Below are 26,305 nucleotides of genomic sequence, written 5' to 3' on the forward strand. Positions count from 1 at the left end.
ATCTCAAATGTTTTTGCTATAGTGAGGGACTGAAGTAATGTACAAAAATTAAACACTAAAAGCCTCATCTTCTAAAAATGTAATTATACACCATTTATTTCTATAAAAGTATACAAATATCACAACCAAACTCATTTTATTCTTTTTTTTTTTTTAAATTTAATAATTATTTATAAGTTTAAAAATAGTAATTGTACTATTTAGTCTCATAAAAGTCAAGTCATACATAGGGCTATACTGCCCTCTTGTGTTCAAAATCAGGTAGGCCTATTGTATTTACATAAAAATATACTAGGTATGTGACGGTGAGAAAATTTTACCACCGGTTAATCGACGTGTGACACCGCTGGGGGCTTTTGAATCGCAAACTTAAAAACGAAAGTAAAATATTTTCGTCCGCACTGACATTGATAGTGGTTGATAATAATAATAATAATTTGTTACATTTATATAGCGCTTTTTCTGAGACCTCAAAGCGCTTTACATAGATGGGGGGAATCTCCTCAACCACCACCAATGTGCAGCATCCACTTGGATGATGCGACGGCAGCCATATTGCGCCAGAACGCCCACCACACACCATCTTACTGGTGGAGAGGAGACAGTGATGAAGCCAATCAGTATATCAGTACATGGGGATGATTAGGAGGCCATGATGGATAGAGGCCAAGGGGCAAATTTGGCCAGGATGCCGGGGTTACACCCCTACTCTTTTTCAAAGGACATCCTGGGATTTTTAATGACCACAGAGAGTCAGGACCTCGGTTTAACGTCTCATCCGAAGGACGGTGCTCTTTTGGCAGTATAGGGTCCCCGTCACTACACTGGGGCATTAGGACTCACACAGACTACAGGGTGAGCGGTTGAGCGGGCGTTTCAAATGAATTCCTATGGAAGTAGGAATAAACTGAAAAACGTTCACTCTATTCTGCTCGTTCCTTGTCGTGGATGCGCACCATGAATGCCCGTGCAGCCATGAGCATTTTAGTTTAATTTTAAAATTAGCGCCTTTCGGGGGGTGGATTGCTTGAAATTATTTTACAAAAGCACAATATTGTGTCTTATTGCGACAGTACACAAATATAAGTTAACACTTTGCAGTTTGAATGTGGTCCTGTATAATTACGTATGTTTTTATGTGTCCACTGTTCCATCGCGCCCACGCCACACACACACACACACACACACACACACACACGGTTTACTATCTTTGTGGGGACTCTCCATAGACTTAATGGTTTTTATACTTTACAAACTGTATATTCTATCTCCTCACACTAACCCTACCCCTAAACCTACCCATTACAGAAAACTTTCTGCATTTTTACATTTCCAAAAAGACTCATTCTGTATGATTTCTAAGCTTGTTTACCCATGGGGACCTCTATTTAGGTCCCCACTGTGACACGAGTCCCCATGAGTCTGTGTGCATTCAGGTTGAAGTCCCCACCGGGATAGAAAAACATGAACACACATGCACACACACACACACACACACACACACACACATTCCAGCATTGCAATCTTGACATCGCAGCCTGTTCATTATAGCCATATATATATATATATATATATATATAAATATAGCTGCGAGCAGCGATGAAGGGCCAAAGCCGGCGGTACCGCCACCCCGGTGCCTTTAGGTAAAGGCACCGGGGTTGCGGTGCCACCGGCTTGGGCCCGTAATCGCTGCTCGCAGCTATATTTATATATATTTTCATTTTTTTTTCTTTTTTCATAAGTCCATTCGAACAGGAGCTTTTCGAACTCGATTAGTTCTCCGTAAGAGAGGCATGTCAGTCTTTGGTACAGATAACTCGAGTTCAGGAATTTGTTCTGCAGAATTAAACATACCTGGAGATAGCATTTCATGACGTTGCAGATCAACAGGGGGCATTTCACAAGACTGCAGTTCTGCAGACAGAGTTGGCTCATCAACAAGAGGACATTTCTCTGCAGTCTTAAGCAAGCTCTGTCGATTTCTCCGCAGTGTCTGTCCATCTTCTGTTTGAACCAGATATGATCTTGGGTTTACCTCTTTTAGGACTGTAGCTTTCTTTTTCCATCCAGTAGGCTCCACAATTCTAACTGTATCTCGTTCAGAAAGAGGTTTCAGATGTCGAGCTCCCTTGTCATAATATTCTTTCTGCTTCTCTTTAAGATGTTGCATCTCTTTCAATGATAGACTGTTGTTTTCTGTTTTCAGGGATACTTTTGGCAGTGTATCACGCAGTTTTCGGTTCATCAATAACTCACCAGGAGATAATCCACAACTGAGTGGAGAAGAACGGTAATTTTTCATAAGTCTTTTTACAATTTGTACCCCTTTTTCTGCTTTACCATTTGCCTTTGGATAAAGTGGGCTTGAAGTAGTATGTTTAAAGCCATACTGTTCCACAAACAGTTTGAATTCACAACTAGTGTACTGAGGACCATTGTCACTTTGCACAATATGAGGAATTCCATGCCTTGCAAAGATACTTTTCATGCATTGAATCATGTCATTCGATGTTGTATGATGGAGCTGTTCAACTTCAGGATAATTGGAATAATAATCGATAACCACCAGATAATCCTTACCATTCAACTGGAAAAGATCAGTTCCTACTTTTTGCCACAGTTCAGTAGGATGAGCAGCTATCATCATAGGTTCTTTGGCCAGTTTATAATGATGACTTCGACAGACGTCACACTGATTGATGCATTTCTCAATGTGCACATTAATTCCAGGCCAGAAAACAGCTTGTCTAGCTCTTCTCTTGCATTTTTCGATACCAAGATGTCCCTCATGAATTCTACGAAGCATGTCGTGGCGCATTGATACTGGAATGACAATTCTGTTAATTCTCAACAGCATGCCCTCAACCACACTCAGTTCTGCCCTTAAAGGAAAGTACTGTGGACACTTGCCTTTGATCCATCCATGTTGAAGGTGTGCAATAACGCTCTGCAATTCAGCGTCCTTTGCAGTTTCCTCTGCGATCAGCTTTAACATCTCATCTGAAACTGGTAACGCTGAATACACCATACTCACATGTCTCTCAACTTCGTCCATTTTGCTGATCTCCGAAGCTACTGGTGCTCGAGACCATCAGTGTGCATCAGCCACAATGATATACTTTCCAGGTGTATAGACTAGATTCAGATCATATCTTTGTAATTTCATCATCATGCGTTGAATTCGAGGTGACATATCATTTAAGTTCTTTTGAATGATGGAGATTAATGGTTTATGATCCGTCTCTACTGTAAAAGTAGGTAATCCATAGACATATCCATGAAATTTTTCACAGCCAAATACTAAACCCAAAGTCTCCTTCTCTATTTGTGAATATCGTCTTTCAGTCTCTGTCATAGATCGAGAAGCATAGGCCACAGGTCTCCAGGAATCCCCAAAGGCCTGAAAAAGCACCGCCCCCAATCCATCCTGAGAGGCGTCTGTAGAGATCTTAGTTGGTCGTGTGTGATCAAAAAAAACAAGGACAGGTTCAGTAGTAAGAGTCTCCTTTAACTGCTTCCATTCTTGATCATGTACTGAAGTCCAGACAAACTCCTGATCATTTTGTAACAACTTTCTCATATGGGTAGTTTTAGCTGACAAATTTGGCAGAAATTTTCCCAGGAAGTTCACCATTCCCAAAGCACGCAGAATTCCCTTCTTATCCGTAGGTGGAGGCATATCAAGGAGGGCTTGCACTTTTGCTGGATGTGGCTCCACACCTTTTGCAGACAGCTTGTCCCCTAAGAACGTGATCTCTGTGACTCCAAATTAACACTTTTTCTGATTGAGCTTTAAATCATGTGCTCGAACTCTTTCCATCACTTTTACTAATCGCTGATTATGTTGTTGAATGGTGGACCCCCACACCACAATATCATCAATATATACTCGAACACCCTCTAGACCTTCAATAAGGGTTTCCATGGCTCGCCCAGTCTGTAGGTTGTTCAATCCGTTGTATTACTCCTGATTGGGTCATGCGATCCAATTCCTTTTTCAAGGCCTCACGCAGAGGTGCAGGGACCCGCCGAGGAGCATGTATGACTGGAGAAGCATCATCTTTCAGTTGTATTTTATAGGTAAATGGCAGTGTGCCTTGACCTTCAAAAACATCTGGAAATTGTTTGACAATGTCAGTTATATTGTCACAGACAGGCTGTAAGACTACGGTTTCCTTGTTGACTTGATACACTCTTTTAACCAAATGAAGGTCTTCAAACGCTTTATCTCCTAAAAGAGATTCATGACCATTGGGAACTAAAACAAACATCAAACTCTTCATCTTTCCTTTTACTTGTATGTTTAGTCTGCATATTCCTCACGTTTCAATTGGTTGTCCATTATAGGCTTTGAGGGGAACTGTACGTTTTTTAATTAGAGGTTTTTCTTTCAGTGCTTTCACATCTCTGATGTTAATTAAATTAACTCTTGCACCCGTATCTAATTTAAAGGGTACTACGGTCCCATTAGCCACAAGAGGAACAATCCACATCGAAGACTTGACTGAATCATCACTTGATACACACGTTTCAGCATCCGGATTTACTATCTCTTCAGAAACCATGTTCACATAAAATGAGTCGCTCAAATCACTGTCATCTGCCTCCTCCACTAAATGCACTTTATTTTCCCTCTTCATGTCTTTTGAAAAACACATTTTTGCAAAGTGGTTGGGGCCATTACACTTAGAACATCTTTTTCCGAAAGCTGGGCACTGTCTGAACTTATGTTTGGTCCCACAGCGCTTGCATGAGAATGTTTCATTGTCATTATCTCTGAAACCTCTTGTATTATTGTCTCTGAAACCTCTTGTGTTACCTCTTCTCTTGTCTCTGAATGAAATGGCGTCAACTTCTACACTCTGAAATGACATAGCGGCTGTATTAGTCCCATCAAACTGCTTCACTTGCTGTCTCGCTACTTCACTGGATTGGCACAATTTGACAGCATAATCCAAGGTGAGTTCTGATTCTCGTAACAATCTTTCTCTCAGTTTCTTCTCATAGATACCAAAAACAATCTGATCACGAATCATTGAATCTCTCAATTCATTAAAGTTACAAGTCTTTGCCTTTATCTTGAGATCAGTCAGAAAGTAATCAAAAGCCTCTCCTTCATGCTGCACACGTGTTCTGAATACATATCGTTCATATGTCTCGTTCTTCCTTGACAAACAATGAGCATAAAATTTTTCCAGTACCTTATCCAGTTTCTTCTTGTCTGCCTCTTCATCAAAATTAAAGGTGTTATAGACCTCCACGGCATCAGCTCCAGCAATGGTAAGTAACAGGGCGATTTTTCTTTCATCCACAGCCGGTTTTTGTCCAATAGCAACAACATACAACTCAAACTGCTGTTTGAAAGTCCTCCAATGTGCATCAACATTTCCACACAACTTCAACGATCCCGGTGGTTTAATGGCATCCATTGGGCTTTTCGGACCCCACTCCTGGTACCATGTATTGTTCCAGAGACAACAAATAAAGATATAAAGAATAGATGGTACTGGCGTCTTTATTCCATGTGGCACACAAAGCATGTCTCCATTACAACCACTTCCTCTAGGGAATGCACTTCATCTTATACAACACATTACTGCCACCTGCAGGCATAAATCAGTACTCATCACAATAGATACTCATTACAGTGTTTGCATACTTTACCACAGCTGAAGTGAAATAAATGCACTATTTGCCAAATAATAGATGTTTCAGAGACATTTTCATTCAATACTTTATGTACTGCTTCATACAGCGTCTGTTTGAACAAGAATAAAGTTCAACATAAGCTACTATCAATGAAGTGGAGTCTACGTTTTTTAATCAGTTTTAATTTGATAAACATGACACAATATAACATCGCAACGACATGAAAAGAGTGTTTACTGTTATAAAAAACTGATTTGAGAGCTTTAGAGGAACTAAAGGTGTTCGAACAAACACGAAACACACGTGATCGTTGTCATGCAGTGAATCTATGGGGTGAGATTTCGGTCAGAATTCTGCGCGCGCAAGATCACATTTTGAGCGTGCAAAAGGGCATTTCGCACGCGCGTGAACTGAGTTTTGCGGAGAAATGTTCGTCTCGCAGATAAGAAAATATTGCGGGCGAACGAAAATCAATTTTGCATTTAAAATAAGTATTTGGATGTGCGCGGACGTTCTCTTTCGCGTGTGCAAAGTTTCACTTTCTTGCTCCTTTCATACCAGCCGTGAGCGCTCTCTAAGCGCAGACGGCTCGCTTGCTCAACACAACCCAGCGTTACAATATGCCATAATTCCAGCCAATCAGAGATGAGACTGCTAAATTCTGATTGGCTGGCTTGAAAACCAATCACAAGACTCCCTACATCACCGACTGCGGAAGAGAACTAGTGCAGTTGAGTAAAGTTGGCAGTAAATTCACAGATTCGATTGTTGTATAACCATCAGGACAGCAGTGATGGGTGAACTAAATTTGGCAACAATACAGTGAATTACAGTGAAGTTATTAAATATTTTTCATAAAAATCATAAAAAAATCACAAATGTACAATTGTATATACAACTTAAAATATATTTTCCCCAAAATAAGTGTTGTTGTATAACCATCAGGACAGCAGTGATGTGTGAACTGAATTTAGCAACAATACAGTGAATTACAGTAAAGTTATTGAATATGTTTCATAAAAATCATAAAAATTATACATTTACAATTGTATATACAATTTAAAATATATATTTTACCAAAATAAGTGTTGTAGTATAACCTTCAGGACAGCAGTGATGTGTGAACTGAATTTGGCAACAATACAGTGAATTACAGTAAAGTTATTGAATATTTTTCATAAAAATCATAAAACTTCTACATTTACAATAGTATATACAATTTAAAATCTATATTTTTCCCAAAATAAGCGTTGTTGTATAACCATCAGGACAGCAGTGATGTGTGAACTGAATTTGCCAAAAATACAGTGAATTACAGTGAAGTTTTTGAATATTTTTCATAAATAATAATCATAAAAAATATGCAAAACGATATTTATACAAAATAAGTGTTGTAGTATAACCATCAGGACAGCAGTGATGTTTGAACTGGATTTGATGACACTATAGTGTGTGACAGTGAAGTTATTGACTGTTTTCGTAGTAACGCTTTTCGGGTTTTGCACTTTTCAGACTTTTTGATGGTGTTTACGGAAACATGGCTGCACCGCGATGTCCCGGACGCTGCTCTGGAGCTGGAAGGATTTTCGCTGGTACGGGCAGACAGGACTTCACAGTCAGGGAAAATCAGAGGCGGCGGTCTGGCTGTGTACGTGAGTAACGCTTGGTGTAAACAGTACACAATTAAAGACTCAATCTGCTGTCCTGATGCTGAAGTTCTGTGCTTGAAAATGAGACCTTTTTACCTACCGAGGGAGTTTGGTAGTGTCGTTGTTTATGCGGCCTACGTCCCTCCTAGTGGAAACGCAGCAAGAGCAGCAGAGTGTATAGCGGATTGTGTTCACCAACAACTACAGTGCTCCCCTGAGGCTCCCGTATTCATTTTAGGTGATTTTAATCAGTGCAAGCTTAAACTGTTTTTGCCTGGTTTCGAACAATATATAAAATGCGGGACGAGAAAGGACAGAACCCTTGACAAGTGTTATGGTAACATTAAAAAGGCTTATGAGGCCAAAGCGAAACCACCGCTGGCTAACTCCGATCACAACACTATCCATCTAATTCCTACATACAAGACTATGCTCAAACGTAGTAAACCACGTATGAAGGAAGTAACTGTATGGTCGGACGACACCACTGAGAGACTCAAAGGTTGTTTCCTCTGTACGGATTGGAATGTTTTTAATGATATGGACATTGATACGACTACTGAGACAACAACGGAATATATCAATTTTTGTGTGGACAATGTACTCACTAAAAAGAATGTTATTATATATCCAAACAACAAACCTTATATAACTAAAGAAATTAAGAATTGCATTAACAGGAAAAAGGCTGCGTTTAAGAACCATGATCTTGCTGGGTTGAAATTAATACAAAAAGAGCTTAATCATCATTTAAAAGAAGCAAGGGGACGACAGAAAGATGTTATTGAGCGTAATTTCTCCACTTCAAATTCGAAAAAAATGTGGGATACAATGAAAGCTGTTACTAATATGGCATCAAATAGACCACCTATAAGTACAAGTGACGATTTACAGAAAGCTAACGAACTTAATAATTTCTATCTGCGGTTTCAAACTCATGATTTCTCTGATAAATGCAGATCTGTGATAGGTTCTCTTCCGGATGACACGGGTACTAGACTGCAGGTAGACAGTTGTAAGGTGCAACTATTGTTTCAGCAGTTATGTACAAAGAAATCCAAGGGACCTGATGGGATTTCTTCACAGCTTTTGAAAACCTGCGCTGCAGAACTTACTCCAGTGTTGTGTACACTCTTTCAGCGTTCATTGGATTCTCATATAGTTCCTGCGCTCTGGAAAAAAGCTGTGATTATCCCAATTCCAAAAAAGTCACATCCGTCCGAGAACAATGATTTTAGACCTGTAGCGTTGACATCAATAATAATGAAATGCTTCGAGAAGTACATTGTGTCCTTATTGAAAAGTGAAGTAATGTCGAAACTAGATCCATGGCAGTTTGCGTACAGACAGGGCAGGAGTACGGATGATGCAGTAGGAAGTATCACCCATCTAGTATCTAAACATCTGGATGATTCAAAAGCATATGCACGCCTACTTTTTATCGATTTTAGTTCAGCTTTTAATACTTTGCAACCGTATTTATTATTGGAGAAACTAAAACAGATGGATGTAAATCCTTGCATTATTAAATGGTATTCTTCTTTTTTAACGAATAGAACCCAACAGGTCAAGGTTAATGGGAAAATCTCTGATTTTCATGAAATTAGTACAGGAGCCCCACAAGGGTGTGTTAGCTCCCCAGTTCTCTTCACATTGTATACAAACAGTTGTGTGAGGAATAATAGTAACAACTATATTGTGAAATTTAGTGATGATACTGCGATTCTGAGCTTATTATATAAAGATCAAGATATTTTGTCTTACTGCTCTGAGATTGATCAGTTTATAGAGTGGTGTGATGCCAACCATCTGATTGTAAATGTGAAGAAAACTGAGGAGATGATATTTGATCCAAAGTCAATCGGCAACCATAGCCCTATACATATTCATGATGTTCCTATTGTACAAGTGTCCTCATATAAATATCTTGGTGTTTACGTTGACTGTTCTCTTACATGGCAAGTTCATATAGATACTTTGTGCACTCGGCTACAACAAAGACTGTATTTTTTGAGAAGGCTTAGACTTTATGGTGTTAGTAGTAAGATTATGTTGTTATTTTATCAGGCTGTATTGGAGAATGTGATCAGTTATGGAATACATCTTTGGTACGGTAATTTAACAGTGCATCTGAAATCTAGGCTTGGTCGTTTTGTTCGCATGGCCATGAAGATCATGGGCAGAACAGAACCTCTTTATCTCCAGAACCTATATGAAAAATCTACATTGAGGGAGGCAAATAAGATTCTGTATGATACAACACATGCCCTGCACTCTGATTTTGTAATGTTGCCATCGGGGAGAAGATTAAGAATGCCTAGCTGTAGACTAAACCGGTTCAAGAACTCATTCATCCCTTCAGCTGTTAAGTTATTGAATAATATAAAGTACAAATAATAAGTTCTAAGGTTTTTTTTGTTTTTTTGTTTTTTGTTTGTGCCTCTCAAGTGTACAGAGTGGCGTGAGGCCAACTACGTTACAGTATTCAGTGTATAGAGTGGGGTGATGTTATTCACTTTACATTGTTTAGAGTGGCGTGATGCCAAATATTTTCCAGCGTATAGAGCGGCGTGACGCCGATTATTTTATTATTTTATAGTGTATAGAGTGGCGTGATGCCAATTATTTTTCAGCGTATAGAGCGGCGTGACGCCGATTATTTTCCAGTGTATAGTGCGGTGTGATGCCAATTGTCTCCAAACGTATAGAGGGGATTGATTCCAATTACTTTCCAGTGTATTGAGTGGCAGGATGTAAACCACTTTCAGTGTATACAGTAGGTCAGTTACTTTGGTGTAAATGTGTACCTCTCTTCTCTATTTATGTACTGTGTATGTTTTATATGTGTGGCGATGCAGTGGTTGTATTTGTGAGCCTAAAACAAATTTCCCATTGGGACAATAAAGTATACCATACCATACCATACCATACCATACCATACTTATTTAACCAAGTAACACTTTAGTATGACTATTTATTAATGCAACTTTCTCATGCTCTCTTTCTCACTCCCATCCCACAAAACCAATAAAACAGTCTGAGACCTATCTGCAGTTTCAATGTGCTTTTATTAAGTGTAATATTGTATGGTGATTGCATCTACATCTGCACCAGCTGGGTGGTCAAGTGTGATCAGGTCAGTTTCATCAGGGAGAAGCTGGTTTTGTGGTGTTTCTCGCTCCTATCTAATGGTGGCTATAATGTGCAGAATGGCACATGCAGCTACTATCTTTGATGCCCCCTCTGGTGACTCTTAAAGGTCCCATGACATGCTACTTTTTGTAGGCTTTAATATAGGCCTTAGTGGTCCTTAGTACTGTATCTGAAATCTCTTTCCAAAAATTCAGCCTCGGTGCAGAATTATAGCCACTACAAGCCAGTCCCAGAATGAGCTTCCTTCAGACGGGCCGTTTCGGTGTCTGTAGCTTTAAATACTAATGAGGAGGAGAAAGGCGGCGCAAGGTGGAGGGTGGGTGTGGCCTATGACCATCTTGCGCAACGGTACCATGCATGTTTGTTTATGTTGGATATAGCCTATTGCAATGGCACGAAGACACGCAGTCGTTCAAGCATTTAAGTAAGCAATGGATGAAGAAGTTGCAACTCAACGGCTCAAGCAGGACGTTTCCGAATGGTTAGTTTAAAGTATTATGTCTGGATACGGTACTTTATTCGGATGGTTTACAGTTATCATCATGTAGCTAACGCAAACCTACTGTTGCATTTTCATGAGAGATCTGTAACGTCTGTATTTATCTTATTACAATTACATCAAGCTCTGCGATCTTGAAATGCGGATATATGCGCGCCATATAACCAACAGGAAAACGGTTATCCAAATAACAAAGAAATGTACAACACTTGCGTCACAGTATGTGTAACTTGATGCTGTCTACCTTCACATTAGCGCAAGTAACTGCATAGCTAATGTTACAGCCACATTCTACGTGAAAGAAGCTAGGTAACCATAAACAGTAAAGCAACACACTTATCATTTGTTGACTTACTTGTCCGAGGTGTGTAGCTGTGTGTACCCTTCGGTGTTCATTTGTACATCCAATTATTGAGCAATTATTATGCTTCGCTCGCTCAAAAGCCATGATATCTCTCGTGGACAAACTAAAATCGCGCGCGCGTTCTACTTCCTAGCTCATTTTCTCATGGGCGAGAAATATTCTCTGGGCGGGCAAAGCAGAGAAAGGGGAGGTAACATTTCTCCTTATAACGTCATAAGGAGGAGATTCAAGATCAGTCCGGTTGAGCTTCCATTTTCTCAAAGGCAGAGAAAAATAGCAAAAGCTCGATTTACACCAATTAAAATTTCTAGAAACTTTGGGACCATATACAGGCTAGGGAAACTCATATTAATGTTAAAAAACCTCAGAAAGTGGAAATTTCATGTCATGGGACCTTTAAGCGCCGAACACAGTTGAAATGTGCCTTTAGGATGCCAAAGGTCATCTCTATCTTTACTCTGGTTTTACTGAGGGCCACATTGAAGCGGTGTTGTGGCCCTGTCTGAGGGTCATGATAGGGGGTTATTGTGTAGGTTTTGCTGTCCTAATTCAAATTAACAGTGTTTTGTACCAAACTGTACCAAATTTAACTTGCTTTCCTGACACAACACAGACTTAAGGAAAATTTGTGAGTCATGCACTGGAGCCAGGCCTTTTGCCATCCAAACTTGTGATCATATGTTCATGATCACAAGTCATCTGCAGATGAAATGTTTAGTAGATCATTGTTATATCTGTTAATGTTACTATTAATTTAAAGATTCATCTCACAGAAAATAATCATCTCACATGTATGCCTCCCTGAACATTAAGGCTGTGAAAGGACTTCCTATTAACATTGTAATGACGGAGACAAGTCAGACACAAGTATTTGTTATAGTTTAACAAATGATATTTAAAACTCACAGGATCTGTGGCCCCATCCCCCCACACAGGGCAAGAAGGTCTTAGTTACTGTTACGAACTGCTCCGAGACACGAAGGTTGAGATCCAAATGCAACTTTAATTAAGGGGCAATCCAGACACGTAATCCAATATACAGTCAAAACACAGGTAGGCCATCCAAACAAACAAACAAACAAAACAGGCAGGGGTCAGAGGCAAAAGAGTAATCCATGGAACAGGCAAGAAATCCAAGAGACATGAAACCAGGGAAACCGCTCGGAAATGCAGTGCAACAACAAACAAAACTTTGCCGCGAGTGAATGAGTGAACATGGTATAAATAGGCTGAGACTAACAGGGTGATGAGACACAGGTGAATGCAATCAGTGATGATGAGTCTGGGCAGTTATGGGAAATGTATTTTGTGAGGGAGTGATAATAGTCTGGTGTGGAGTGCCCTCTGGTGGCTCTCAAGGGCACTCCAGCTGGTGACGTTACAGTTACCATGACCACGATCAGATAAGTTGGTTTTATGACTGTTAACAATGTGAACAGGGCCCCTGCCACAAGACCTACAGACATTAGAACACACTTTCCTGCATTCATTTATCGATGAACTGATTAACATGAAATGAATATGCATCCCAGAACATTTTGTGAATGATTTACTGTATTGTGTTGTGTCTTTAAATACTATTATCTTTTGATACTATTATCTCTTTGATACAATGTATTTTATTATAGAACCAACAGTCAATGTTACCTCACCTATACCATGTTTGGTCTCTATAAATTGGTACTTTGAAGATCGAAATTATTGTGTACATGATATGCCGATAGCTGCGCAACATATTAGTATTACAAGAATCTTTCTTAGTTTCGTCATCAGAAACCAATCCAGCTGCACATGCAAATGATCACTCTTAAAACAAAGATTCATAAATCAACAACAGAGGAATTTCCCGCTTGGAAATTTCACCCTTCTCATTGGTCAAGCAAACCCGGAGAGGTGGGGCCTTTCTCAGACTTTATTAGAGACAAATTCACAGTGACCCTCCTCTCTCTTCTTCTGGCTCTCTACTGCTGCTTGTTCTGGTTGATTTCTGTGGGGGAGCCACCCCACTACTGGGACCCAAGGGCCCCAGCAGGCCATGACCACCGTCTGCTATCTTTTCACTCTCCCAAAGGAGTCAGACTGTCTTTTCTTCAATTCAACTCAGAAGAAAATTGTAACCTTACCATCACTGAATGGCCAACGAGCAACTCTTGGCCTTCTCGGTACGTTCAGGGTGCTGTGCTGTCCAGCGTGGCCTCAGCAGGCCCCAGGGCAGCAGGCCTCGACTAACAACCAGCATGTGCTCAGCCATGTGCTCATGGACAGAGAGAAAACCTTCAACCAGACCAGAGTCAAACAAACCGCTCAAGTTCATCATATCTTCCTCATCCAACGGAGCAGAAAACGATTGCAACTTCAAAGTTTGACACTCACCGAACCATCGACATCCTTTTCCAACAACTTCAAGAATTGTGTCCACTGCACAGACCATGTAAGTATCAATTTAATGAGGTGCTCTGAAAATTATAATCTGATGGTTCTTTTCATAGTTAAATGGATCTTTCCCATAGTTCCATTTCCTACTTCCGGTTCCATATCACTCACCATTTTACCTATGCATGTATGTATGTATGTATGTTTGTTTAGTTTAGTTATGTTTGTGATTTAGTTAATACAACTTGTGCACAATTTGTATTTGGTTCTGATTCTCTGCTTGCGACAAAGTCTATTTTACGATCTTGATCTTGTTACAGGCTCTAAGCGCCGTACATGCTAAGAAATAATTATGTTTCGTGGCCATGAAAGATACACTTTTCTTAGAATAAATTAATAATCAAAAGAGTTTGTTGGACAAACTGATTAATTGATTGTAATATTAATTTAGCTACATCAAGTTAATCCAATTAACTGACCCAAATATAAATAATTAATCATAAAAAGTTATGAGTTATTATTAATATTTCCCCTTTGAGCTAATCTGCCTCATGTTCCCCTAGAGCAGTGGAGATTGCAACAAGTGTGCAGTCTATTGCTCCAATGACTCTAGGAAATTCTAAGATTAACAGAATCGTAATAAACATTTTTTTTAAACAATTCTTAACATGTACTGTATTGTATAGTACATTTGTGAAATTAGCTTATTGAAAGAAAAGAAAATGTGTTCATGTGATGTCACCCTATCAAGATATCTTACCAGCAATTTTATAAAAGCCCTCTTTTATGGAGATGGTCGATAAATGTCCGGGGAACACTATTAATGCAACTATTAATGTACTCCTGCAGAGCGAGGAGCACCTTTCGAATGGTTCGACAAACCATGTTTTCCCCTAGGTTCTGTGCATCACCGACTGTGCAAGTATGTACCACTTGCAAAAAAACGCAACAATACCGGTACAGTAAGTGCATGAATTCGACGTGTTAAATTCTTTATGTGTGGCTCAAGAAGTTCACAAAGATAAGATATTCCTTCCATGGAAAAAAAAAAATCTTTCATACAAGTAACTATCAGGAAAGGCAAAGGGATTTTGTCTGTAACTAAAACTCTTTCTCTACGAAGTGCTCGTCTAACAGTTTGCGCTGAGATGTCCACAGGATTTGGAAGAAAAGGTTTGGTCAAACTTCAGTCTGAGATCTCGAATCCAGAACATAACCTGCCCCGGAGCAGGTTAGCCGTGCAGCGTAAGATACCATGGTGACGAACACCGATTAAAGCCAAGCTACTTTCATAGTAACCCAGGGTTGGCGGAAACTAAACTGAAACATAGCTGGCTATCCACCTAAACCGGCTTCATTGTATAGGCCCCAGGACTGAAATGCGTGTGTCAGACAGAGGAGTGTGTCAAAATGTGCAGTGTTGGGTGTCCTCCAGGAGCAGGGCTGAGAAACAATCCCTAAGAACTTGATCACATCGAATCTGTTAGGAAGCGGTTTAATTAATTACATAAGATAATTTTTTTTCATAATACAGCAATTATTTTGTTTTGTGGACTGTAAACATTTATTATATGAAATCACTTAATGTTGCGATGTTATAAGTGAATTAACTTAAAGTGAATTAAGTTTTTATGTCTATAGATGCTGGGAGGATGTAGAGAATTGATGGATGGATAATTTACTATAGTGCCACCTAGTGTCGGGCAGATATTCTAGACAGAAAATTAAGAAAGGACTTTATATTGACAGCAGTATGATGCTTTATAGATTAGAATTTTATAGAGATTGATTTGAACAACTGTTCACCATCGTTTTACAAAAGTTTCCCTGTAGTCAATAATTGTATCCCTTAAAACTCATCTTTGATCACCAAAATTACATATTTAAATGTTTTTTTCTGTGAAAATTGTTTCTTCCATGCCTTAAAATAGCTTGAATGTAACTCTACATCCTTGCTTCATTTATTATGTGGATCTATGAATATGCAAATTAGCCCCATCTCCACTCACTCACGCTAGCTAAAAGATCCACTCGCTCTATCAATTTTACTGTAGTAAACACTGCACAATTGCAAGTGGAAATACTGGTTTAATTCAGCCATATATATATATTTGAAGCAAAAACTGATTCAGAAGAAGTGGAAGTCGATGTATCAGAATGGTAATGCATTTTATATATAACTCTTTACAACGCTGGACACATAATGGTAATTAATAGGATCAGCCTTTTGCTTGACTACGTTATGTCAATAAGCCAATGTGTTGCTAATGTTACACAAACCATGTTCCCATTCGCCATCTCAGAGTCACACAGCTCAGCTGCCTTCTAACAATCAATATCCTTATAAATGCTTTGAACAACATAGAAGAACATCAGTGGAGAAAGGTAAATAGTTCAACATAACATCATAATATACATAATCCACCCACTATATTGCTTAATGTACATGATTTTTCATATCAACAGAAAAATATACCAGGATAACCTGGCTTCTCTCGAGACTCCACTGCTTCAGAGCAGTCATAGTTAATGATATGCTAAAGCCCGCCGACACGTTGATCTGATTGGTTACAAGGTAGTTTGTGACGTCAAAAACACCAGCGATATCAAACCGCGTTTTTGAGACTGTCTTTAGCCCTATTCGGACGGGACTAGTTTCACAGGGGGACGTTAGAGAAATTTCTGTTTCACAGACGTACTTTGAGATTTTAATCCTTTCCGAATCTGCCATGTCTGTCTTTTTCTCACACGACCTCTGTAAAAATTCCAGAGCAAATTACCTACTGTTTTTCGTCAAACTCGGCGGTCCTCAGAGAAATCTAATCCCGTCCGAATGCGAATGTCTGTGATTGCCGGAAAAGTTTTTTTCCAAAACGCTTTTTCTTGTGTGTTTTGGTCAACGTGAACTACCGTAAAATCTCTCACTATCGCGCCAGTGTTCAAGTTTCTGCTTTTTGCGCACCAATGGATGTAGATGTGTTCGGTACACTGCGAAGAAATAAAAAAATGAAATCAACAAGAGCCAAATCACGTAAACTGTTAATATTGGCTACTGTAATATCAGTTTCAGGTAAGATTACTTTCATTTCTGCACTTCATTACATAACGTGTAGCCTAAATTATATAAGTTAAAACTTTTTATTCCAGTGGGTTTATTATAAGAACCCATTTATATAAAATCATGATGATAAATGTAGGTTTAGTTTTTTTATACTACAATTTTTAGCAAATGTTTACAAAACACTAAATACGTTAGGACATTTTACTTTATATTTCATATTCAATCCACGCATTCTGAACACGTGATCTTCTGCAATGCCCACATGTAAAACACAGACACTCCTACCTCGGTAATAAACACGGAGATGTTAGTCCCGTCCGAATCCGTACATGAAATCACAGACGTAGGTTGATAAGAATTGTAACTCAAACGTCGTTTGGAAAACTAGTCCCGTCCGAATAGGGCTTTTGGCTCACTGCATACATTAGCCGAGCTCTTGCGTGAATAACTGATTTAACATTAACATTGGTAAAACAAATCTTGCTCCATGCTTAATCTTTCCTCAAAGAAGTGAGAACGACAGACGATCTGCATTAATAGACACAGTTGTAGGTAATAGTGGCCCACAACTGATTAGCAGAAGTATTTCAGTAAGACAGTAATAATGTGAGTTAGCCAGTTAGCAGGAGACCTACACAATATAAAACTCAAAACTAAGTATTTTGAACACCATCTTTCAAGAGCAAGCGGTTTGCGAATCCTGCATTGAACTCTGAGATTAGAGAAGTCTCAGTGGAATAAAGGGAATGCAGTGTTTGAGGGGGTTTAAGTTTTCCCTGATGTCTGTGAGCGCAATAAGTGTACGGGCAATATGCTAATGTTTCGTCTTGATGTCACAACGAAACTGTTTATGACTCGTTTAAAAAACAATCAATTTCATTTACTCAGAGTTGACTCTTACTTTTGAAAGACAATAACTTTATATACGGTGCACTTTCAGATTTAAAACTTTGCAGGATGTTTTCATTCACTTATAGATGTGTTACACACTAAATGAAAGGTCATTTTCAAAAATCCATAATAGGGGCACTTTAAAGAGAAAATACTCAGCAATGGTGTTGACTTGTGAATTTGCACATGGTTTGTCTTAAAATCAGATTAAACAGTCTTAAAATCAGATATGTCACATAGACATATAAACAACATTAAAAAAAATTCATTTTCACCACAGGGGGACTTTAAAAGTTCTCACCTGCTTGAGTTGGATCTTCTTCTGTTGTCCGTTGTTTCTTCTGGCTCATTTCCCCACTTTTATATTCATATTCATGTGTTATTCCTTCTTCCATTGCAGTGTTCATTTCCTGCGACACTTCCTTTTGTGTCTCTTTCTCTTGATTTTCTAGTTTTTTTCTTTCTTTTTTGCTGCTTGTTTGAGACACTGAGTCAATGTTTTTATTGTAATATTCATCATGTTTGAAGAGTTCATCAATCTTCATTATAAGGTTTTTGATATGAGTTTGATTAATCTCATTTGTACTGTTGATCTCATGATATTGTTCTCTGCAGTTATTGACTAGGCCCTTACATTTTTCACCAAGTGTAAAGTCCTTCCATTCTTTGTTTGACATTCGTTCTCTTCCAATAAACAGCACAATTGTGAACTTCAAAGCTTGAGCTCCAAAGATCTTCTCAATTTCCTCCACAATGTTACTCTCGTCCTTCTCAAAGTCCTCCAGGTTGACGATGAGCAGGAACACGTGAGGACCAGGATCAGAGAGATCCAGACTCTTCATCATCTGCTTCTGCAGCTCTTCATCATTCAGTTGATCGTTGAAGAACCCTGGAGTGTCGATGATGGAGATGTTTCTGTCTTCTACTCTTCCTCTCTGTATCTCACTCTCTCTCACGCTCTCTTCAAAAACCTGTTGACCCAGTATTGCATTTCCTATTGAACTCTTTCCAGCTCCAGAGACTCCAAGCAGCACAATCCTCAGATCATCTGCATCACCTGTCAAACACTTCATATCATTAGCTGCAGCTCTTCATGATCATGATAAATGCTTATAATATTCTAACAATTTATTCCCCAGTTAATAACATCGACTCGCTTTTACACACTCAAGCTCCCCCGTAGAAACGGGCCTGGCAGCTCGCGCCAGGTCTAGACCATAGACTGTAAAAAAATAGGTCTAGACCATAGACTGTAAGGTCTAGACACGGTGAAAGTTTCCTGATTGTGACGGATGGCCGAATTTACATGACACATTATAAATTAGCATTATAGTCTGCAATAGATACAGTGTCAAAAAGAAGAGATAAAAGGGGATAAAGACAGAGGTAAAGTGATGGAATAAATGAACAGTTTATCTAAATTATAATTTTATTTAATTGTAGTTATTTTTACCTTAATTTATGCAAGCAGTTGTTCTGAGTCCAGAGGCGCAGACAGTGTGATTTTGTAACAATCATGGCAGTTTTTTAGACGCATTTAGGCCTACTATCACTTTTTAATTAATGTTTTACTCTTTGTGCAGTTTTGGGGGGGGGGTATATAGCTTTTTTTTTTTTTTTTCTTTTTTTTTTTTTTTTTGCCAAAATTAGTAATGATATTTATATACAGGTTTATTAAATAGCAATATTTTATGTAAAATTCACATTAAAGAAGACATTTCTCTGTTTCATTCATGGTGAAAACATGAGACGTGCCATAGTTTAGTGGAAGATTGCTACCATCAACTGGAAAACAAACACTTTTGCTTGTACTCCATGAATAGTTTGTGCATGAATGACATTTGGACGATGACATCACTGTTTTATCCAGAGTGGCTATATTTAAATGAACTAAATTAATAACTTATTTACAACAAAAATACACCACCACTGAACTTACTTAAGCTGGACTATGACACTATTTTCTTCTAGATTTGCTGTACAGGAGAAGCAAACTTTTTTTGTGTTATTTTCCTGTTATCACTGTAAGGCTGCCTTGAAATAATCTAATAAAAAGCGCTATATAAATAAAGGTGACTTGACTTGAATGCTAGATGTAATGCTCTTGCTATTTGTGTTTAGGCTGTGATGTATGTATATATATATATATATATATATATATATATATATATATATATATATAGGCTAAATAATCATGAACACAATGACGGGGTGAAATGGGCTGTGATGCATGGGGCACCAGGTAAAATCTTACCTAGGGCAGCAAATTGGTCAGGGCCGGCCCTGCAGATATGCATTTGTATACACTAGATTTGGTATTTGTTCAAAGGTTACATGCAATTTGTAAGATGGTTTGTATTTATTTGTGAAGTATTATCTTGGCTCATTTATTTATATTTTTAAAACATAATACATATTTGTTACTCCACTGCATTTTCACTCAAACTGACCTTTGTACTTGCACATTGCTTTCTGTTTGTTTGCAAGTCGAGTTTTCCTTTGCAAAGCTGATCGAGTTTGTTTGCAAAATGCTTGATTTGTTTTTTTAATTATGGCACATAATTCGCTCCATACACCACGGGGCTTCTCAAGTGCTGCGAGCAAATCACTCCGCAGAAGTAGTAGTGCTTCGCCTTCTGAGAATATAGTTCCCAGTATGTATACGGTTAGAAGATGCCTGTGTCTCATGTGACCTTGTTATTTGTACACGCTGTGACTATACAAATCACAACATGTAAATAGGAAAATGTTGGCGTTATTTTGTCACTTATTGGGAGCAGTTTGCTAGCTGGAGCCGTTTACCTCCAGTCTTTGTGCTAAGCTAGGCTAGCGATGGGTGCGTCAGACAGAGTTACAGTCACTGATCTATAATAATGTCTTATGCGCCCTGTCCACTGATCTAAATAATTCGTTGTTACGACGACTTATTTGTTCCCTCGTTTTAATAAATCGTGGACACGAACTAATTCCCTCCCTCATTTTGATTTAACGAATTACAACGTGGCCACAAGATAACGTGCTGAGGTATTATTAATTTGTGGCCACGAAACAATATTCACCTGAATATTCACCAATTCACAAAAATATAGGTCTTTAGCATTCACTATTTAATTAATATTATCTAACTGTTTTTCTTACCTGTGAAGATAGCTCTTCAGTGAAGGCTGACTAGTGTTCTCGTACAGCTTTTTATTCCTTTTGCAAAGAAATTGCCGTTTTTTAATAAGCAGGAAAAATTTCCCTACTTTAAACAAATACCCATTTAAATGCTTAGGATGTTTGCGTTGGGAGACTTTAGATTTAAAAACTGTGTCTCGTTAGGCAATGTTTTCTCAGTCAAATCATAAAATTTCCTATTGATTCAATAGAACGCGTGAGCTCACTAGGGAATACCAATATGGCGGCGCGGTGGCTTCACTGTTTATGACGTCATGAGCTATCCAGTCATTCTATATAGATCAGTGGTTACAGCACGCACAAAGATGAAAAAGGTATGTATGGACTTATCTAACTCTGGGGGATACAGTGAATAAGCTAAAGTGTTCAGGTGCATTGTTGGCGCGTTGCTATTTTGAGGCAAAAGAAATAGACTGCGCCATTGACCAACTGAAACCTGGTTTAAAGTCAATGCAATATTATTTTTGTTATTTAATGAGCGCGTTAATGTGCGCATATAGGCGGGTCCACAACCCGCATACACTCTGCTTATTAAACACACAGGGACGCACAGCAGCACACAAATATGCCACTTTTTTTTAAATAAAAGGATTACAATGTAAAAGATTATTATTGTGTACATAAAGATATGGTGGAATCCGGCTTGTCCCGTAGATGTTCTGCTTGCGCACTTAACCTCGCGCACGAGCAGATCCGTTTGCTCTCTGGAGACTACGTCAGACTTCGTACTTTCGCTCAATTTCAGTTCGCTTCTGTGCTTGTCGCTACTCGATCCGTACCGGAAGCGATATTTTTTTTCCCAGGATAGTAGGGGAAGACTCATGAATATTCATTAGGGAAGTCATCCCTGATTGGTCTTAACCACAGTGACGGGTAGGTTTAGGGCGGGGTTAGGGTTTAGGTCATCAGACCCCCAATGGCGGGTAGGTTTAGGGGTGGGGTTGGGGTAGGTCATCAGACCAATCAGGGATGACTTCCCTAATGAATATTCATGAGTCTTCCCCTACCATCCTGGGAAAAAAAATATCGCGTACCGGAAACACGATCTGTACTGCGCATGTGCGAGAACGCGACTCCTTCCTGTCTGATGTCGAAACCATTTACGGCAGTTGTTGTTCGACACTACACGATCCGTATTGTAACTGAAGCCCCTTAACTGACTTTTATTTATCCTTTGTCATTTTATTTATTGTTTATTTATTTTATTTTAACTTTAATTTATTTTCTTCTCCCTAAAGTTGTGTTATTCTACGTGCTCCGTTTCCTGTTAACACTCATTTTTGTCAATTCTGTATAAGCCAGTTATTGTTGTAAATTTTACATTACATTTTCCGTATCGGAAATAGTTATTTACTAGTGATTATCTTAACATAAATATTTTAATATATATATATATATATATATATATATATATATGGTTACATTAAATTGATTCAATTAAATAAATGGAGAAATAGTTTACGTATGGAAAATACAGATGTGCATTAAGTGTGGGCAGTATGATGGTTGTATGCGATCAGCCTCCTCTGCAGAAGTAATATTGTAATATATTGTAATATTTACAATATTACTACATGTAATATTTCATTTGGTAAAGGTTTGTTCTACTTATTTCAGCATACTTTAACAAATGTCTGCACTCAAGAAAACACAGAAACACACAGGATAAAATTATTTATTTATTTATTTATTAATAAATGAATTCATCCATACTGCCCTACAAAGCCAAAGAGCAGTATCAGCAAAAACGCCAAACTGAGAAAAACAGCTTTTTGTGTTTTTCTTACACCAAATATAAGCATCCAATTAAATTTAACAACAAAGGGTACAATTAGATAGATCAAAGGGAGGTGAATATTAAACATTTAGTTTTTTTGACAGGCAAAATTTGGTAGTTTTATAGGCTATACTGCGCTTTGCCTTTGCATTACTGCGTATACTTACATGGCCATACAATAACCATGTATGGTTATAAGGTAATTTCTCTAATGTATTCCCCAAGGTATGGTTGCTATCCCAATGCTGTAAAAAAGCTAATGCTAGCTAGAAAGAGCTAAACAGACAAAATTGACAAAAAAAAGGGTTAAGAGGCTTAAAACTTACCAATTTTTGGTGCCTTGTTATTTAAGGCAAGTTTCACCAGCATTTTTCCACGTAAAAGTGAAGCCATTTTGACAGTTCCTTTCTTCTCTGAGAGAGGTTTTATAGCATACGTATGTTGCTATAAAACCTGACTCATGTCACTTAGCTAGTTGCAACAATGTTCATGCTGACACAAAGGCAAACTGCAGTATCATAATGAAACCAAGGCAGTACGGGCAGATACTGCATTCTGCCTTGGTTTCACTCTACTTTTCTATACAATACTGCAACTAAAAATGTAAATTTATATAAGAAATTTATTAGGTAGCCATATTAAATTTTAACAGATTGTAGAGCAGATCCTGCACTTTTTATTTGTGCAAAAAAATGTTTTTTGAAAAATTGAAGATACTGCTCTTAGCCTTTGTAGGGCAGCATACCTACCTCCATCCATCTATCTCTCCCTCCATCTATCTATCTATCCATCCATCTATCAATCACTCCATCTATCTACCCCTCCATCTATCTATTCATCCATCTATCCCTACATCTATATCCATCCATCCCTCCCTTCTTCCTTCCTCCATCCCTCCCTCCCTCCATCTATCTCTCACTCCATCTATCTATTCATCCATCTATCCCTACATCTATCCATCCCTCCCTCCCTCCTTCATTCCTCCATCCCTCCCTTATTCCTTCCTCCCTCCCTTCTTCCTTCCCTCTCTCTCTCCTCCCTCCATCTCATTGCATTATATACATTTTATACCATGGTCTGGGTGAATACTCGATTCTGATTGGCTGCAGGGTGTCCGTTAAAAAGTGATAATGGACACCTAGGAAAGGCGTCCCGTCAATTTGCCTGATGACAGTTCTAAATGATTGCGCTGGCTCAAACTCACTGATCAACTGCTGCGGTCGGGTCGCTTGGCAACGCCTGTATACGGGAGATATTAAATAGTGCGCTCGACTTAATAAATAAAAACCCTCACGATTTTTACTCTAAAACACATTAAAGTATTATTAATTGATTAAATATTTCTTTCTAAGTAACCATGGTATAAGCGGGTTAATGCCCTTCGAGGTGTCCATTATCAGGTTTTAATGGACTTAAAACCTGATAATGGACACCTCCGCTGCGCGTCGGACGGTTCACGCCTCGCCGTCGTCCATTAAAACCTGATAATGGACACCTCGTCGGGCATTAACCCTTACATAATCAACATTATATAGTAGTTTAATGTAGTACTTACACAAAAAACTCTGAAAACATAAATTCTTGAACTTTCACATAAAATGCAAAAGAATCCATGTTTTTTTCGCACATGCAGGACAGTACAGTACAAATCGTGACAGATCGAGTAGTGACAGTGACGTTGTTGTAAAAACATTGACGATGACAGGAAGTGGCAGAAAAACTTCGTTCTTGCACATGCGCAGTACAGATCGTGTTTCCGGTACGGATCGAGTAGCGACAGTGCTCAGTCTGAGATAGAGCTGGTAAGTCCCGCCCATCCGTAAAACCCCAAGTGGACCTCTAGGTTGAAAAATCGTCAATGCAAGTGAATGGGAGAAAATAATTATTTTCTGATCCCGTTTGAATTGTGCCATGAATGTGAACATATGTTGTCTGTGAATTTTTTATATAATTTTTCATGTTACGAGTTTGGCAGTATATTGTATGATTCTTTGGCTAGCAGTTGTGGAAAAGACATAACGAGAAAGACTACATGTCGCCTATGTGACGTCACCCCATAACACATTTTCCCTCCACTTGTCAAATCACGGTGCTAATGCTGCGATAATATATGGAGACAGATCGAGATGCCTGTGTGTTTTGTACCCAAATGTCACCATTCAAACCAAATGGGCTGTTCTTTCTTCAGATTCCCGTCTGATGTAAATATCAAACGTGTCGAAAGCAGCGAAGAGTTGTAGTCCACAAAGTGCTCTCACACAAAGTCTAACTGTATCAAACTTCTACCAGCTAAATTGTAACATTCTTTACACGAAAAATTATATAAAAAATTCACAGACAACATATGTTCACATTCATGGCAAAATTCAAACAGGACCAGAAAATAATTATTTTCTCCCATTCACTTGCATTGACGATTTTTCAACCTAGAGGTCCAGTGGGGTTAGCGGAAGGGGCGGGACTTACCAGCTCTATAGTGACCGTTTTCCCCGTTTTCCTCCGGCCTCAAAACAGCCGGCCAATCAACGAACAGAGGGCGGGCTGAGAGCCGTGACGTAGACGCTGATTGTACCGTGGATGCGTAGATTTACTTCACATAATCTGCAAAAGTCGTTCACAGCCATGTTCACTCCGGTATTTCGCTCAATGGTTTTGTTTTCGCATCATACATGTGTTTACAGTGGAAGTTAGATGCAGCTGAGCATGCGCATAACACACGTCATAACCAAACGTTATGTGATTGGCTTACGGGTAACCAATGATTTTAAACTTCAGACAAGCTACCCCCCACCCCCCCCCCCCCCACCCCCCGCGAGAAAGAAAACGCTTTTCAATTATGCCATGCCAGAGTTTGGTATTACCAGGCTAGCGTTTGGTCTTTCCACTATCAAATTCCGTCATGTAGGAAATAGTGAATCTGCCATGGCGCGCGCGCAACTGGCATTTAAAGGGAATGGGAGATGAGACTCTGATTGGTTTAACGCACATAAATCCCATAGCATACCCATTACTCATTATGAGAATATAGGGGCTTTATGGGCTTTATCTCAATGTGCTCAAATGTGAATTAATGCCAATCAAAGAATTCTGTTTCCAGTATATAATATCCAAGTCAAAGAGCCAACCTTGGAATAGTAATCTCCAAAAACTCAAAACTTAGATGTAATTTAAACTTTTTGCCCATCATACAGAAAGCTAAAAAAGGATTTAATCAGTGGCTTCAGAGAGATTTATCTTTGAAAGGAAGGATTCTTCTCTCCAAGGTAGAAGGCATCTCACGTCTGACATATGCAGCCATCTCATTAGACCTTGATAGAGTAATGTGTAAAAAGATTGATCAACTAATTTTGTATGGAAAAATAAGACGCATTATATAAAAAAATCTGTTTTGTCCAACAGCTTCAGTAACGGTGGTTTCAATTTTGTTGATTTTGCAACGTTAAATAATACTTTTAAAATCAACTGGTTGAGGAATTACTTGAGAAATCCATTCAGTATTTGGAATATTATACCGGAATATGTCTTTTCTCAGTTGGGAGGTTTGAATTTTCTATTGATGCGTAACTTCAGCATTGAGAAGATCCCTGTTGCTCTCTCCAATTACCACAAACAAGCACTATTAGCGTGGTTTATGATTTGTGCTGTAACTCTGTCTGACGCACCCACCGCTAGCCTAGCTTAGCACAAAGACTGGAGGTAAACGGCTACAGCT

At 38.8% G+C, this 26,305-nt stretch overlaps 1 protein-coding gene across 4 annotated transcripts in view; it reads right to left on the bottom strand.

Moving 5' to 3' along the window:
- Nucleotides 1-26,305, bottom strand: part of LOC311098547 (uncharacterized protein) — a 174,734-nt gene that overhangs the window by 142,598 nt on the left and 5,831 nt on the right. For all 4 annotated transcript variants that reach the window (XM_084138789.1, XM_084138787.1, XM_084138786.1 and 1 more), the window contains exon 3: nt 17,941-18,696. In XM_084138789.1, the coding sequence (XP_083994915.1) occupies nt 17,941-18,696 (756 nt within the window). The remainder of the gene's footprint in view (nt 1-17,940; nt 18,697-26,305) is intronic.

This window comes from Abramis brama (genome assembly GCF_963993115.1).
Source record: "Abramis brama genome assembly, chromosome: 16".
Lineage (NCBI taxonomy): Eukaryota > Metazoa > Chordata > Actinopteri > Cypriniformes > Leuciscidae > Abramis > Abramis brama.